At 42.0% G+C, this 12735-nt stretch overlaps 1 protein-coding gene across 1 annotated transcript in view; it reads left to right on the forward strand.

Moving 5' to 3' along the window:
- The first annotated feature begins 234 nt into the window (after positions 1-234).
- STX12 (syntaxin 12) overlaps positions 235-12735 on the forward strand; it is a 35895-nt gene continuing 23394 nt past the window's right edge. Inside the window, exon 1 of the mRNA XM_055332379.1 lies at positions 235-451. Coding sequence (XP_055188354.1) covers positions 334-451 — 118 coding nt within the window. The 5' untranslated portion in view covers positions 235-333. The remainder of the gene's footprint in view (positions 452-12735) is intronic.

Consider the following 12735-nt stretch of genomic DNA (forward strand, 5'->3'; position numbering starts at 1 on the left):
TCTCGGCGAGAAACAACACGGTCACACCGGCTCCTCCAATCCGAGCCCTAACCGCGTGACGTCATCGCCCCGCCCCGTTTCCCCAAGGCCCAGGCGGCCAGTCTCTAAGCTACTCTCCGCGGCACCAGTTCCAGCGGCGCCTGCGCACTGCGCGGCGGGGCGGGGCGGGGCGGACGCGTGCGCGCGGCGTGGGGGCGGGGCCAGTGCGCACGCATCCCGAGCCCCTTCCCCCGCCCTTTCTCTTCTCGGTTTCCCCGTCAGGCTGCGGGTTCAGTCTGGCGGCTGCTTCCGGTAGGAGCGCGGTGCCGGGAGAGTCGGTCTCAGTTCCTCGTCATGTCCTACGGTCCCTTAGACATGTATCGGAACCCGGGGTCCTCTGGGCCCCAGCTCCGGGACTTCAACAGCATCATACAGACGTGCAGTGGCAACATCCAGCGGATCAGCCAAGCCAGTGAGCTGGGGGACGGGGCTGGGGGGCGGCGGCCGTCCCGGGGCCGGGCCTGGGTGAGGTTGCCGGGATGCGGAGCCCGGCCGAGGCTACGGGCTACGGCCAAAGCCACACCTGAGGCAGTCTCGGGCTCTCCACTGCGGGGGCGGCGGCTGTCATCTTTGAGTGTGTCAGGCCCAGGCTCCCCGAGGGTCCCCAGCCCCAGCTGAAGCTTGAATTTCTTCTCAGGTGTCCTGCCCTCATGATATTGGGGCCGAAGCAGCAGTCCTGACAGCCCTGGGGTGGGAGGGGTGTGTGTGTCATCTCGGGAGTAGTGAGTGAGTTGACTTGGCGCAGTGGTCAGCCGAGTTTTTCCTGTCATTTGCCTTACCCCCACCCACCGCCCTTTCCTCTTTGGCCAGCTTGGATCAGGAGTTGTTTACTGATCTAGACTTTAAGTTTACATTCTGCTCAGCTTTTTGCTCCTTGGAAATCAGCTTTCAGTTAAGGGAAGTGGGGAGTGCATGTATTTGGGTGACTTAATACCCAGATCTTCCTCTAATGAATTTGGAAATCAGATATAATGACTTGTATTTGAGGAGTGAAATGACTTATGTTTTAATAAAGAGAATTCACCGAAAACATTCCCCTTGACATGGTTTTGTCTTTTGTAGCAAAGATTTGCACATATATTTGGATTTCAAGCAGACGAAGCTTCTGCATTCCTTCCCTATTTAACTGCTTTTTTGAACAAATCTCATACACAGAGAAGCTCAGGGCCTTGTCCACAATCACACAGGAAGTAAGACATGGTAGAGTTAGTGGTGGATTTCAGAATGTCGTTGCTTGTCTTAAAACTACTCCCCCACCCCCATCATTGGGTCTGAGTAAGACTGAGCTGATTGAGACAAATACAGACAGGTTCTTGTGCCTGAAGATCATTGCAGAGAGCCCTATAATCAGGTTAGTGGCACAACTTTACTTGGAAAGAATGGTGATCAGCATCCTTTATTATTGTGTTTTTGTGAGCTTGGCTGTACTCTGTTGATAGAACTCAGTTGGTCCTAAATTATAATTATGTTCTATATATAAAGAGGGGGAAAGTTTCTGATGAAAAGAGTGTGAGACCAGGTGAATTGGAAGTGGAAGGAAAAATATGTGGCCTGTTAGGATAGAAATTTAAAAACATTAATATGACCACTGATTTGAAAGTGTAGTACTTTGTGTTCCAATGTCTCCTTTTGTGAGGGAGCTGTAGTACCAGTTAGGTCAGGAAGATTCTGGTTCAAGGCTGAAAGTTTATTGTTGAGGCTAAATCTAACCTTAATGTCTGTTTGAGAAATTTTCATTCTACAAATGTTTGTTTGACTATTAGATATACTCATATTGAGTATAGGAACTGTCATAGCCCGGATCCTTTCAACAGGGAGCCTATGGAGTACGTAACAACTGAAGTATAAAGTTGAAAGGGTTCAGTACTGAAGAATAGGTATAACAACATTGAGTAGGTATTCAGGGGGAAAAGATACCAATTTCACTTGGGAGGGATCTGGGAAAAACATTGTGGCATTTGAGCAAGTCTGGAAAGTAGTAGAAAGGATTTGAACTTTTAACAGTGAGGAAGGGAAGAGGAGGGAATAAAATGAACAAGGAGTGGTAGTGGGAAAGCATGGGGTGTATATAGAAAAGTAGAGTGATTTACTTTGGCTAGAAGGGATTCTAGAAAGTTGTGGAAAATTGCTTTGGAAAGGTAAGTTGAGGGCAGCCCAGGTGGCTCAGTGGTTTAGCGCTGCCTTTGGCCCAGGGCGTGATCCTGGAGACTTGGGATCGGGTCCCACGTCGGGCTCCCTGCATGGAGCCTGCTTCTCCCTCTGCCTGTGTCTCTGCCTCTTTCTTTCTCTCATTAATAAATAAATAAAATATTAGGGGAAAAAAAAGGAAAGGTAAGTTGGGGCCCAAACATGAAGGGCTTTAAGCGCTAAACTAAAGGGGGGTGGATTTAGTCTTTTTTTTTTTTTTTTTTTGAGTATTTATTTGTGAGAGAGAAAATGAGTGGAGATGAGGGAGGGAGGAAGGGACAGAAGGAAAAGCAGACTCTCCACTGAGCAGGGCCCCTGACCCAGGGACCTTGAGACATGAACTGAGCCAAAGGCAGCTACTTAATCAACTAAGCCACCCAGGAGTCCCTTGGATTTAGTTCTTTAGGAATGTATAAATTGAATTGGAAGGGAAAATCTGGAATTAGAGACACCAGTCAGGAACTGTGAAAATGACAAGGAAGGAAAGGATAGGCTTCTGTGGTGACAGAATTGATAAGATTTAGCTGTTGGTTGGGTATTGGGCTCAAGGGATTATTGGAGTCAACCATTAATAACACTAATAGCTAACATTTGAGTACATTCTGTGTGCCAGGCAATTTGAAAAGTGCTTCATATGCATTATCTTACTTAATTTTTTAACAACTCCGTTTAAGTAATTACCAATATTATTTCTTTTTATAGGTTAGGAAACAGATTGATAAAGTTTGTTTGTTTGTTTGTTTATTTATTTATTTATTTATTTATTTATTTATTTATTTATTTATTTATTTATGATAGTCAGAGAGAGAGAGAGAGAGCGAGAGAGAGAGAGGCAGAGACACAGGCAGAGGGAGAAGCAGGCTCCATGCACCGGGAGCCCGATGTGGGATTCGATCCCGGGTCTCCAGGATCGTGCCCTGCCAAAGGCAGGTGCCAAACCGCTGCGCCACCCAGGGATCTCCCCGATTGATAAAGTTTAAATAATTACCGAGCAAACAAATGGCAATTTCTGAATTTGAAACCAGATCTGTCTCTTATGACCAATAATCAGCCTTTTTATACTTTTTTTTTAAAGATTTTATTTATTTATTCATGATAGACATAGAGAGAGTGAGAGGCAGAGACACAGGCAGAGGGAGAAACAGGCTACATGCCGAGAGCCCGACGCGGGACTCGATCCCGGGACTCCAGGATCGTGCCCTGGGCCAAAGGCAGGCACTAAACCTCTGAGCCACCCAGGGACCCCCTCTTTTTATACTTTTTAATTAATATTATATTTGTAGCAGTTAGCACTTTTAAAAAATATTTTATTTATTTATTCATGAGAGAGAGAGGCAGAGACCTAGGCAGAGGGAGAAGCAGGCTCCATTCAGGGAGCCCGATGTGGGACTTGATCCGGGATCCCGGGATCACACCGTAAGCCAAAGGCAGACGCTCAGCCGCTGAGGCAGGCATCCCAGCAGTTAGCACTTCAAGTTACAAGTGACATTTTTTCCTCTCGATAGAAAATTGGGGAATGCCTGAGGCTGTAGAACTTTCTCATGTGGTGTGTCTAACCTCCCCTGCTAGATTGTTATGAAGAAACATGGGGCATGACTTATTCATCTTTATATTTCTAGTACTTATCTCAGTCCCAAATATCTGATAGATTCATACATTTACTATTAACAAATATCCTTTGAACCACCCTCTGTGCGCTGGGATTGGAATGATGAATAAGACAGACGAAATCATTGCAAAGAGAACGTGTGTGTACATATGTGTATGTATATACACATGTATACATATCCAGTAATGACAAATGGTGTGAACAAAATGGCAGGTTAAGGGGACGGAGGTGAGGAGACACAGAGGGTGGATGTGCTATATTATAGATCAGATGGTTAAGGAAGGGCTGTGTGAAGAGGTGACATTTGAGTAGACTCCTGGCTGAAGTGAGGGAGAAAGCCATGTGAGTAGCTTGAGGAAGGCATTCTAGGCAGAGGGAATAGCAAGAGCAAAGATCTTAGTGTGTTCTTTTTTTTTTTTTAAAGAATTTATTTATTTGTTCATGAGAGACACAGAGAGAGGCAGAGACACAGGCAGAGGGAGAAGCAGGTTCCGTGCAGGGAGCCTGATTGGGACTTGATCCCTGGACTCCAGGACCACGCCCCGAACCCAAGGCAGGGACTTAAACCGCTGAGCCACCCAGGGATCCCCCCCGCCCTTTTTTTTAAAGTAGGCTCAGTGCCCAGTGTGGAGCCCAACACAGGGCTTCAACTTAACGACCCTGAGATCAAGACCTGAGCTGAGATCAAGAGTCGCACGCTTAACCAACTGAGCCACCCAGGCACCCCTAAAGATTTTATTTTTAAGTAATCTGTATACTCAATGTGGGGGTCAAACTCACAACCCTGAGATCAAGAGCTGCATGCTCCACCAACTGAGCCAGTCAGGTACCCCCCTTAATATATTCAAAGAATAGCAAGGGGGATCCCTGGGTGGCGCAGCGGTTTGGCGTCTGCCTTTGGCCCAGGGCGCGATCCTGGAGACTCGGGATCGAATCCCACGTCGGGCTCCCGGTGCATGGAGCCTGCTTCTCCCTCTGCCTGTGTCTCTGCCTCTCTCTCTGTGTGTGTGACTATCATAAATAAATAAATAAATAAATAAATAAATAAATAAATAAATAAATAAATAAATAAATTCAAAGAATAGCAAGGAAGCTAGTGTAGCTAGACTGTAGTTAAAGAAGGGGAGCGTAGTAAGAAGAGAAGTTAGGGAGGTAGCCAGGGATCATATCATTTAGAATCTTGATGCTTAATAAATAGTACATTTGAATGAATGAGGTTTTTCTACCATATTTAAAGTCTTCCTGCCCCGTTCTTGTACTGTGTGGTACCTACCACATCTTGTGACCCTAGGTAGTGTCAGTTGGAATTCTTCTCTTAGCGTTGTTTGATGAGGAATTGGGGATTTGAATTTGCAGGGTAACACTCTTCCTACCCTGTTACCATAGGTTAGTGACTTTCCCCAAAATCTTCTCCAAGATGTGACAGGCATACTAAGTATACACTCTGCATGTGAGCTCACAGACATATACCCATGTCCATATAGTCTTGCAAGGACTGTACCCATTGAAAATTTGAGAGAATAGTTGTTGTTTTTTTTTTATCTGCTGTTCAGCCACAGATGTGGGTTTGGAATTGCCAAGCATATCAGCTGAAATATGGCAGGGAACCACGTGGGTTGTTATAGATACAGCGAAGGTTGACTGCCTGGTACAGAAAGGGTTGTTATCAGTATGTGTAGGGTACAGAAGAAATATACTTGACTCTGCCTATTATGGAATGGAGGGTCTGGCAAGTATTGCTGTGTCAGATATAGGAAAAAATCTAATAGCCTCCAAGTTATCTCTGAAGAGATTAAAGAACAGCATTTCTGTTCTTTCTTTCTTTCTTTTTTTTTTAAGATTTTGTTTATTTATTCATGAGAGAGAGAGAGAGAGAGAGAGAGAGAGAGAGAGAGAGAGAGGCACAGACACAAGCAGAGGAAGAAGCAGGCTCCATGATGCAGGGAGCCTGACATGGGACTCCATCCCAGGTTTCCAGGATCGCACCCTGGGCTGAAGGCGGCGCTAAACCACTGAGCCACCCGGGCTGCCCTGCATTTCTGTTCTTTAATGTTACTTATTTATTGCTATGGCTTTTTAAACTAAAAAAATGAAAGACAGTTGAATTTGTAAAGCCAATTATCAGGAAATCCCATGCATTGTTCTTTCAAAGTTATTTTCAGATTTGCCATTTGCTTTTAATTTCTCTGCCATCTCTTAAATCTTCATGATCTCAACATCTGTATCACAGCAGCATACTCTCTGTGTCTCTGTTTCCACTCTTGTTCATCCTGATAATAGTATCAGTGGTATGTCTAAAATTCTGTTTTGATTATACCATTCGCCTTCTCAAGAGCCTGCAGTGGCTCTCTCTTGGCTGTTGCATCAGATTGTAACTTTCTACCTTGTTTTCACTCTCTGTCATTTTTAAAAAAAAAATATTGTAATTTTAAGATCTCTCTATGCCCAACATGGGGCTCAAACATACAACCCTGAGACCAAAGGTACACTCTACTACCTGAGCCAGCTAGGCACCCCTTACTCTCTGTCATCTTAACACAGATTAGCTGTATTGTCTACTTCTCTTCACCCTTCATTGTAAGCAGGCTGTTTTTCTTAACATCCTTAAACACTGGTTTTTCCTCCCAAGTTTTTGCTCATTCTGTTCCTCCTTTCATTAATATCTTTACCTAACTCACTAGCTATCTAAATTTACAAATCCTCTGAGTTGTGCTTAAATCCTGTGTCTTGTAATTCTGTATATCTTAGCTTTTGAAAGAAAGTGAAGTCAGAAAGAGATGGGCTTTAGGGTCAGTAGTTCTGTGACTGAGTTCTTGCCCCTCTATGCACTGTTAACCTTGGACAGGTTATTTCCCCTTTTTGTCTGTAACTCTATCTGTAAAATGAATATAATTTTTTTTAGATTTATTTATGTATTTGAGAGAGAGCCAGAGAGCACAAATGTGTTGTGGGATGATGGTGAGGGGGAGAGAATTCCAAGTAGACCCTCAGCTGAGTGTGGAGCCTGACTTGGAGCTCGGTCCCAGGACCCCAAGATCATAACCTAAGCCAAAATCAAGAGTTGGCCACCAAACCATCTGAGCCACCCAGGTGCTCCATGAATAGAATTGTTAAAATGTGATGTTTGAAAGTAGAGTGACTAGCATATAGGAGACATTCAGTAACTGGTGATACTGAGTCTCTGGCCCCACTATGGTTTAGTGATTAGGTGAGCAGGCTCAGGAGTCAGACTGTCTGGGTTTGAATCTTAGTCTGCTTCTTACTACCTGTGTAAGCATACTGCTTTACTTCTATATTTTTCAATTTCCTCATCTGTAAAGTTCAGTTAAAAATGATACCTACTTTATAGAATTGTATATAATTAAATGAGATAATTATGCAAAGTGCTTAAAACAGTGCCCGCAACATAGTAAATGTTTAAGAAATGTTGGTTATCCTTTTGTTGTTTTCTCTTTGTTTTTTTTTATTTCTTTTATTTATTTATTTATTTTTAATAAATTAATTTTTATTGGTGTTCAATTTACCAACATACAGAATAACACCCAGTGCTCATCCCGTCAAGTGTCCCCCTCAGTGCCCGTCACCCATTCACCCCCACCCCCCGTTGTTTTTTCTTTGAATTTGCAAGCACTTTAACTCACAGTTTAGCACTTTTATTCAGTATTCATTAATTTTTTTTTACCTTGTCATTGTAACTAGAGAGATTACTTTTAGTTTTCTAGGGATAGAGATAGCATGCATTGTATAGTTCTCTTTAGCTCCAGCACCTGGCACAGCAATGGATATGTAGTTGGCATTCAATATGTACTTAATTGATATTATCATTGCTGAGTATATTGTTCTTGGTCTTGAGTTTGATAATTCTAGCTATCCTTAATTGAGTTCTTTTATATGCCAGACACTGTTCTAAACTTAGCTCTGTATTATCTCATTTTATCAGTTCAAAAACTGTATGAGAGTTCTCTTGCTATTCCCATTTTTTTAGATGAGGAAACTGAGGCACAGAGAAATGAAGCCTTTTGCTCAAGATCAGAAAGCTAAGTTGGGGTGCCCAGCTGGCTTAGTCAATGGAGCATGCAACACATGATCTTGGCGTTGTGAGTTCAAGCCCTACATAGGGCATAGAGCTTACTTTAAAAAAAAAAATCATAAAGCTAAGAAGTAGTGGAACCAGGAATAACACACAGGCAGTCTTAATTCAGAGTATGCTCTTAACCATTACATGTTCTGTCTCTGGTAGGGTAAATGGAAGATTGTACTTTTGATATTTAGCACTCATGTTCAGTTTAGTTTAGAGCTTATATTATAGTGGCTACTTTTTTAAAGTCAAGTAATTTTCATTGTAGCTATATGAAAACAATATAAACCTGATTTTCAGAGTAGAACACTGGGATGACTTCGTGGACATAATCACCACATAGGCTATCATTTGGTATAAATAATGTTTTTTTTCTTTGAATTTATTTATTTATTTATTTTTAATATACTATGATGATAATTGCTTTGATATGACTAGACTTTATTTGGATTAAGGTTCATTTGGAGATTCAGGGGTGCCTGGGTGGCTCAGTTGGTTAAGCATCCAACTCTTGATTTCCATTCAGATCATGGTCTCAAGGTGATAATGTTAGGGTTGTGAGACTGAGCCCTGCATCAGTCTCCATGCTCAGTGCAGAGTCTACTTGATATTTTCTCCCTCTGCCCCACTCCAAGTAAATATGTAAGTAAGTAAATAAATAAATAAGTAAAAGCTTTAAAAATTTTATTTGGGGATTCAGATTCTTCTTAAAGCTGATATCAGCTAAAAGCACACAAAGAGTGTTCAATTTTGAGTAGTTGATAATGTGCATATCAGCTGTAATGTACAATAAATTGATTTGTTTTGTAGTCTTCATAAAAGTTTTAGCCAGGACATGTTTTTAAAAATAGGAGGTTAATGATAGAAATTGAAGCCTAGTTTTAAAAATAACAAAATTGCTTACACAGAATTTTTTTTTTAAGATTTTACTTATTTATTAGGGACACACACGCAGGGAGACAGAGAGAGAGAGAGACAGAGAGAGAGAGAGACACAGGCAGAGGGAGAAGCAGGCTCCATGCAGGGAGCCCGACGTGGGACCCGATCCCGGTTCTCCAGGATCACGCCCTGGGCTGAAGGTGGTGCTAAACCGCCGAGCCACCTGGGCTGCCTGCTTACACAGAATTTAAGGACTTGTCTTTATGTTTGGCCTAGTCATCTGATTTCCAGGATATATAACATTTCAGAGACTATTATTTTCATCCAAAATGTTGTAATAAGTCAATATAAGGGAAAGATTTTATTTACTAGAATGCTTATTAGAAAAGGAGTTTTTGGGATCCCTGGGTGGTTCAGCGTTTAGCGCCTGCCTTCGGCCCAGGGCATCATCCTGGAGTCCCAGGATCGAATCCCATATCAGACTCCTTGCATGCATGGAGCCTGCTTCTCCCTCTGCCTGTGTCTCTGCTTCTCTCTCTCTCTCTGTCTCTCATGAATAAATAAATAAAAATCTTAAAAAAAAGAAAAGAAAAGGAGTTTTCTCATTAACCAAGTTGACCACAAAACTCTTAGATTCAACCCATTTTTGTAAAAATTTTTCCAAAAAGTATCACTTCACTTCATTGTAAGTACACTCCAGTTAAAATAACTGTGTATGGGAACATTCTGTTCCTTTCTGTGTTTTAGGTTTACTAAGAGATACAATTCTTAGATATAAAATAGATGGGTCATCGAGTCATTATTTTTGAATAAATCCCTGGTAGTGGTGGTAATGGAGGGCAGTATACAAAAAATTCTGTTTCTTTGGATTCCAGTAAAGTAAGATGCTACTGTTCTTATGATTTGAGTTTTGGGGTATCTGATACTTGAATCTGGCTGGAAACTTTTAGGAAAATATCTTAATATTCAGAAATTTAGAAAAAGTTGATGGAGCCTTGGATTAATTCTGGTGTTTAGCTAGCAAATGACTCTATAAATCCCTTTCCCCCACACTTCTGTAACTCCCCCCCCCAACACATTCAGGTAACCTCAACAAAGTCAGAAAAGTCTAGATGAAAAAAATTCTCAGCTGAGAACACACAAAGAATAGCTGATTATTTTAAAAAAAGATCTCTCTATCTGAGCACAAGCAGAGGGAGTGGGAGGCAGAGGGAGAGGGAGAAGCAAGCTCTGTGCAGAGCAGCTGCCTGAAGTGGGGCTTGATCCCAGGACCCTAGGATCATGACCTGAGCCGAAGCCAGATGCTCAACTGACTGAGCCACCCAGGTGCCCCAAGAATAGCTGATTTTTAATAGATTTTTTCCATGTTCTATAAAATCTCCATTGTTCTCTGGGGTATTTAATAAACTTTTTTTTTTAAAGTTTATTTTATTTTATTTTTTAGTAATCTCTACACCCAGTGTGAGGCCCGAAATAACACTGAGATCAAGAGTCACATGCTCTTTCAACTGAGCCAGCCAGGCACTCTGGGTATTTAATAAATTTTCATAGATGATTAATACCTTGATACTTTGACATATCTCTAGAGTTTCTAAGGAGAGTTCTTTATAAAGACAGTCAATAAGATGAGATCTGTTTCCTTGAACTTTTTGTAAGATCTACCTTAATGTGTCTTCGTATATTCAACTATTTTTTGGAGGGGTGTGTGTGTTGTTATACAAATTCAAAAATGAATAGAATGTGGTCCTGGCCCTTCTGAGGCATATACTCTGTCCAGTCCCATTTGTACACAGGTGGAACCTCTCTAAGCCAAACTGTGGTTTGCAAAAAACATTCCTTGGTTGCATAGCATCATTCTGGTACTAGAGCTTATTTATTGTTAAATTTTAGCATTGAGCAGTTATGGGAGAACATTTATTCCTCATATAAAGATTTAATGAGGAAAAAAACCTGAATCCCACAAATTCTAAGTATAAAAATAGTAAGTACTCAGTTTACATTAGTTAAACCTGAATATCACATGTAATTGGTGAAAAGAGACCCAACAATATGAAATGAGTTGCTTGGTACCATGCATCTAGTTAGTGGTCAAGTGTGGCTTAGAAGTCAGGTGTCATTATTCTTAGCACATGTTCATTCATATTTCTGCTTTAAAGAAAATGTCATTAAATAAAAGGAAGGTTAGTTCAACCAACAAGTGATTTATGTACCTATTGGTTGCCTGGCACTCTGCTGGACTCTGGTAAGTACACAGGAATGTTCCCAAAGGTAGGAGGGAGTTGGGGAAGAGAGTAGGTTAGAGCAAGGACGTCAGACTACCCCATGGCAAAGAGCTATTAAGTTAGGGAGGTAACAGATAAGCAGGGTGGGGCTAAGTGGAACACTGGAATTGAGGCCTGCCCTGTGTCACTACATTCTATTTCCTTAAAGTGTCAGCCTTTTGAGAAAACATAACGTGGCACAAAGAATATAGCCATTGGAATTTGACCTGGGGTTGAGTTCTGGTTATTATGACACTTTGTGGCTTCTTATTTCATTACAATTTGAAGTCCTTGCTCTAGCTTAGAAGGCCCTATTATAATCTGGCCTCTCTGCCTCTTCAGCCACTTCTCTTACCCCTCTCTTGCTTGCTCTACCGTAGGCACAGTGGCCTCCTCACTGTTCCTCCTTCAGAAAAAGAACTCTCTCTTGGGACTTTGACTTCCTACTCTGTTAGAAAGCTTCTCTGCCATTTATTTGTATGGCTTGATCTTTCACTTCCTTTAGATCCCTTCTCTATGTTACATTCTCAGAGAGGTTTTCTCTAACCACATTATGTAAGCTAGTACCATCTGCCCACCCTGGTTTTCCAGCCCTTACCTGAATTTATTTTTCTTTATAGTGCTTATCACCACCAGATATATGTTTATTGTCTATCTCTTTTCTTTAAAATGTTAGCTTTTTTTTTAAAAGATTTTATTTATTTATTCGTGAGAGACACACACACAGAGGCAGAGACACAGGCTGAGGGAGAAGCAGGCTCCCTGCGGGGAACCTGTTGCGGGACTCGATCCCAGGACCCTGGGTCATGACCTGAGCCAGAGGCAGATGCTCAACCACTGAGCCACCCACGTGCCCTAAAATGTTACCTTTTTAAGAGCAGTTGTCTTCTATAGCACAGGACAATGTAGAGTAGGTACTCTGAATGAATGAATGAATGAATGAATGAATGAATGAATGAATGATAGAATGAGTTCTGTAACATTCATGAGCCTCAGTGTGTCCATCTATAATATTGAGATAACAGTGCTTATTTAGGGATGCCTGGGGCTCAGATACCCTCCAACAACCTCTCTGTATCTTTGCCTGTTGACCAACCCAAAAGCTCATCAGATGTAGTTCAAGAGTTTTTATAGTGCTTAATCTAAATCTGCAGTGCCTATCATTCTCCATCCCCACCACCATTTCTCTGAAATCAGTGTGTGGGGCTGAAAGTTCCAGTGTAATCACTTGGTAGTTCTGATGACTAGCCCCACCCAACTTAAGGCTATCTAGCTCTAACTCACCCTAGGAGCATAAACTCCTTGTGCTCAGAAGTGGCTCCTTGTGGGGCATCTCAGCAGCTCAGTCTGTTAAGCAGTCGACTCTTAGCTTTGGTTCAGGTCATGAGCTCAGGACCCTGGGTTCTAGCCCTGCATGGGGCTCCCTCCTCAGGGGGCAGTCTGCTTGAGGATTCTCGTTTTCCCTCTCCCTCTGCCCCTCCCTGTCACTTGTGCATGTGCACGCTGTCTCTCTCAAATATGTAAGTAAATCTTTTTTTTAAAAAGGAAGTCTCTATGAATAACAAAAGACACTCTTATTGTACACAAAATTCCAAGGGTTTTAGGTGCTTTTTGCCAGGAACTGGGGACAAAGACCAAATACATTTTTTATTATATCATGTCAAGTTCCTAGCCCAGTGTCT

The sequence above is a fragment of the Nyctereutes procyonoides genome, unplaced genomic scaffold (genome assembly GCF_905146905.1).
Source record: "Nyctereutes procyonoides isolate TBG_1078 unplaced genomic scaffold, NYPRO_anot_genome, whole genome shotgun sequence".
NCBI classification, from domain to species: domain Eukaryota; kingdom Metazoa; phylum Chordata; class Mammalia; order Carnivora; family Canidae; genus Nyctereutes; species Nyctereutes procyonoides.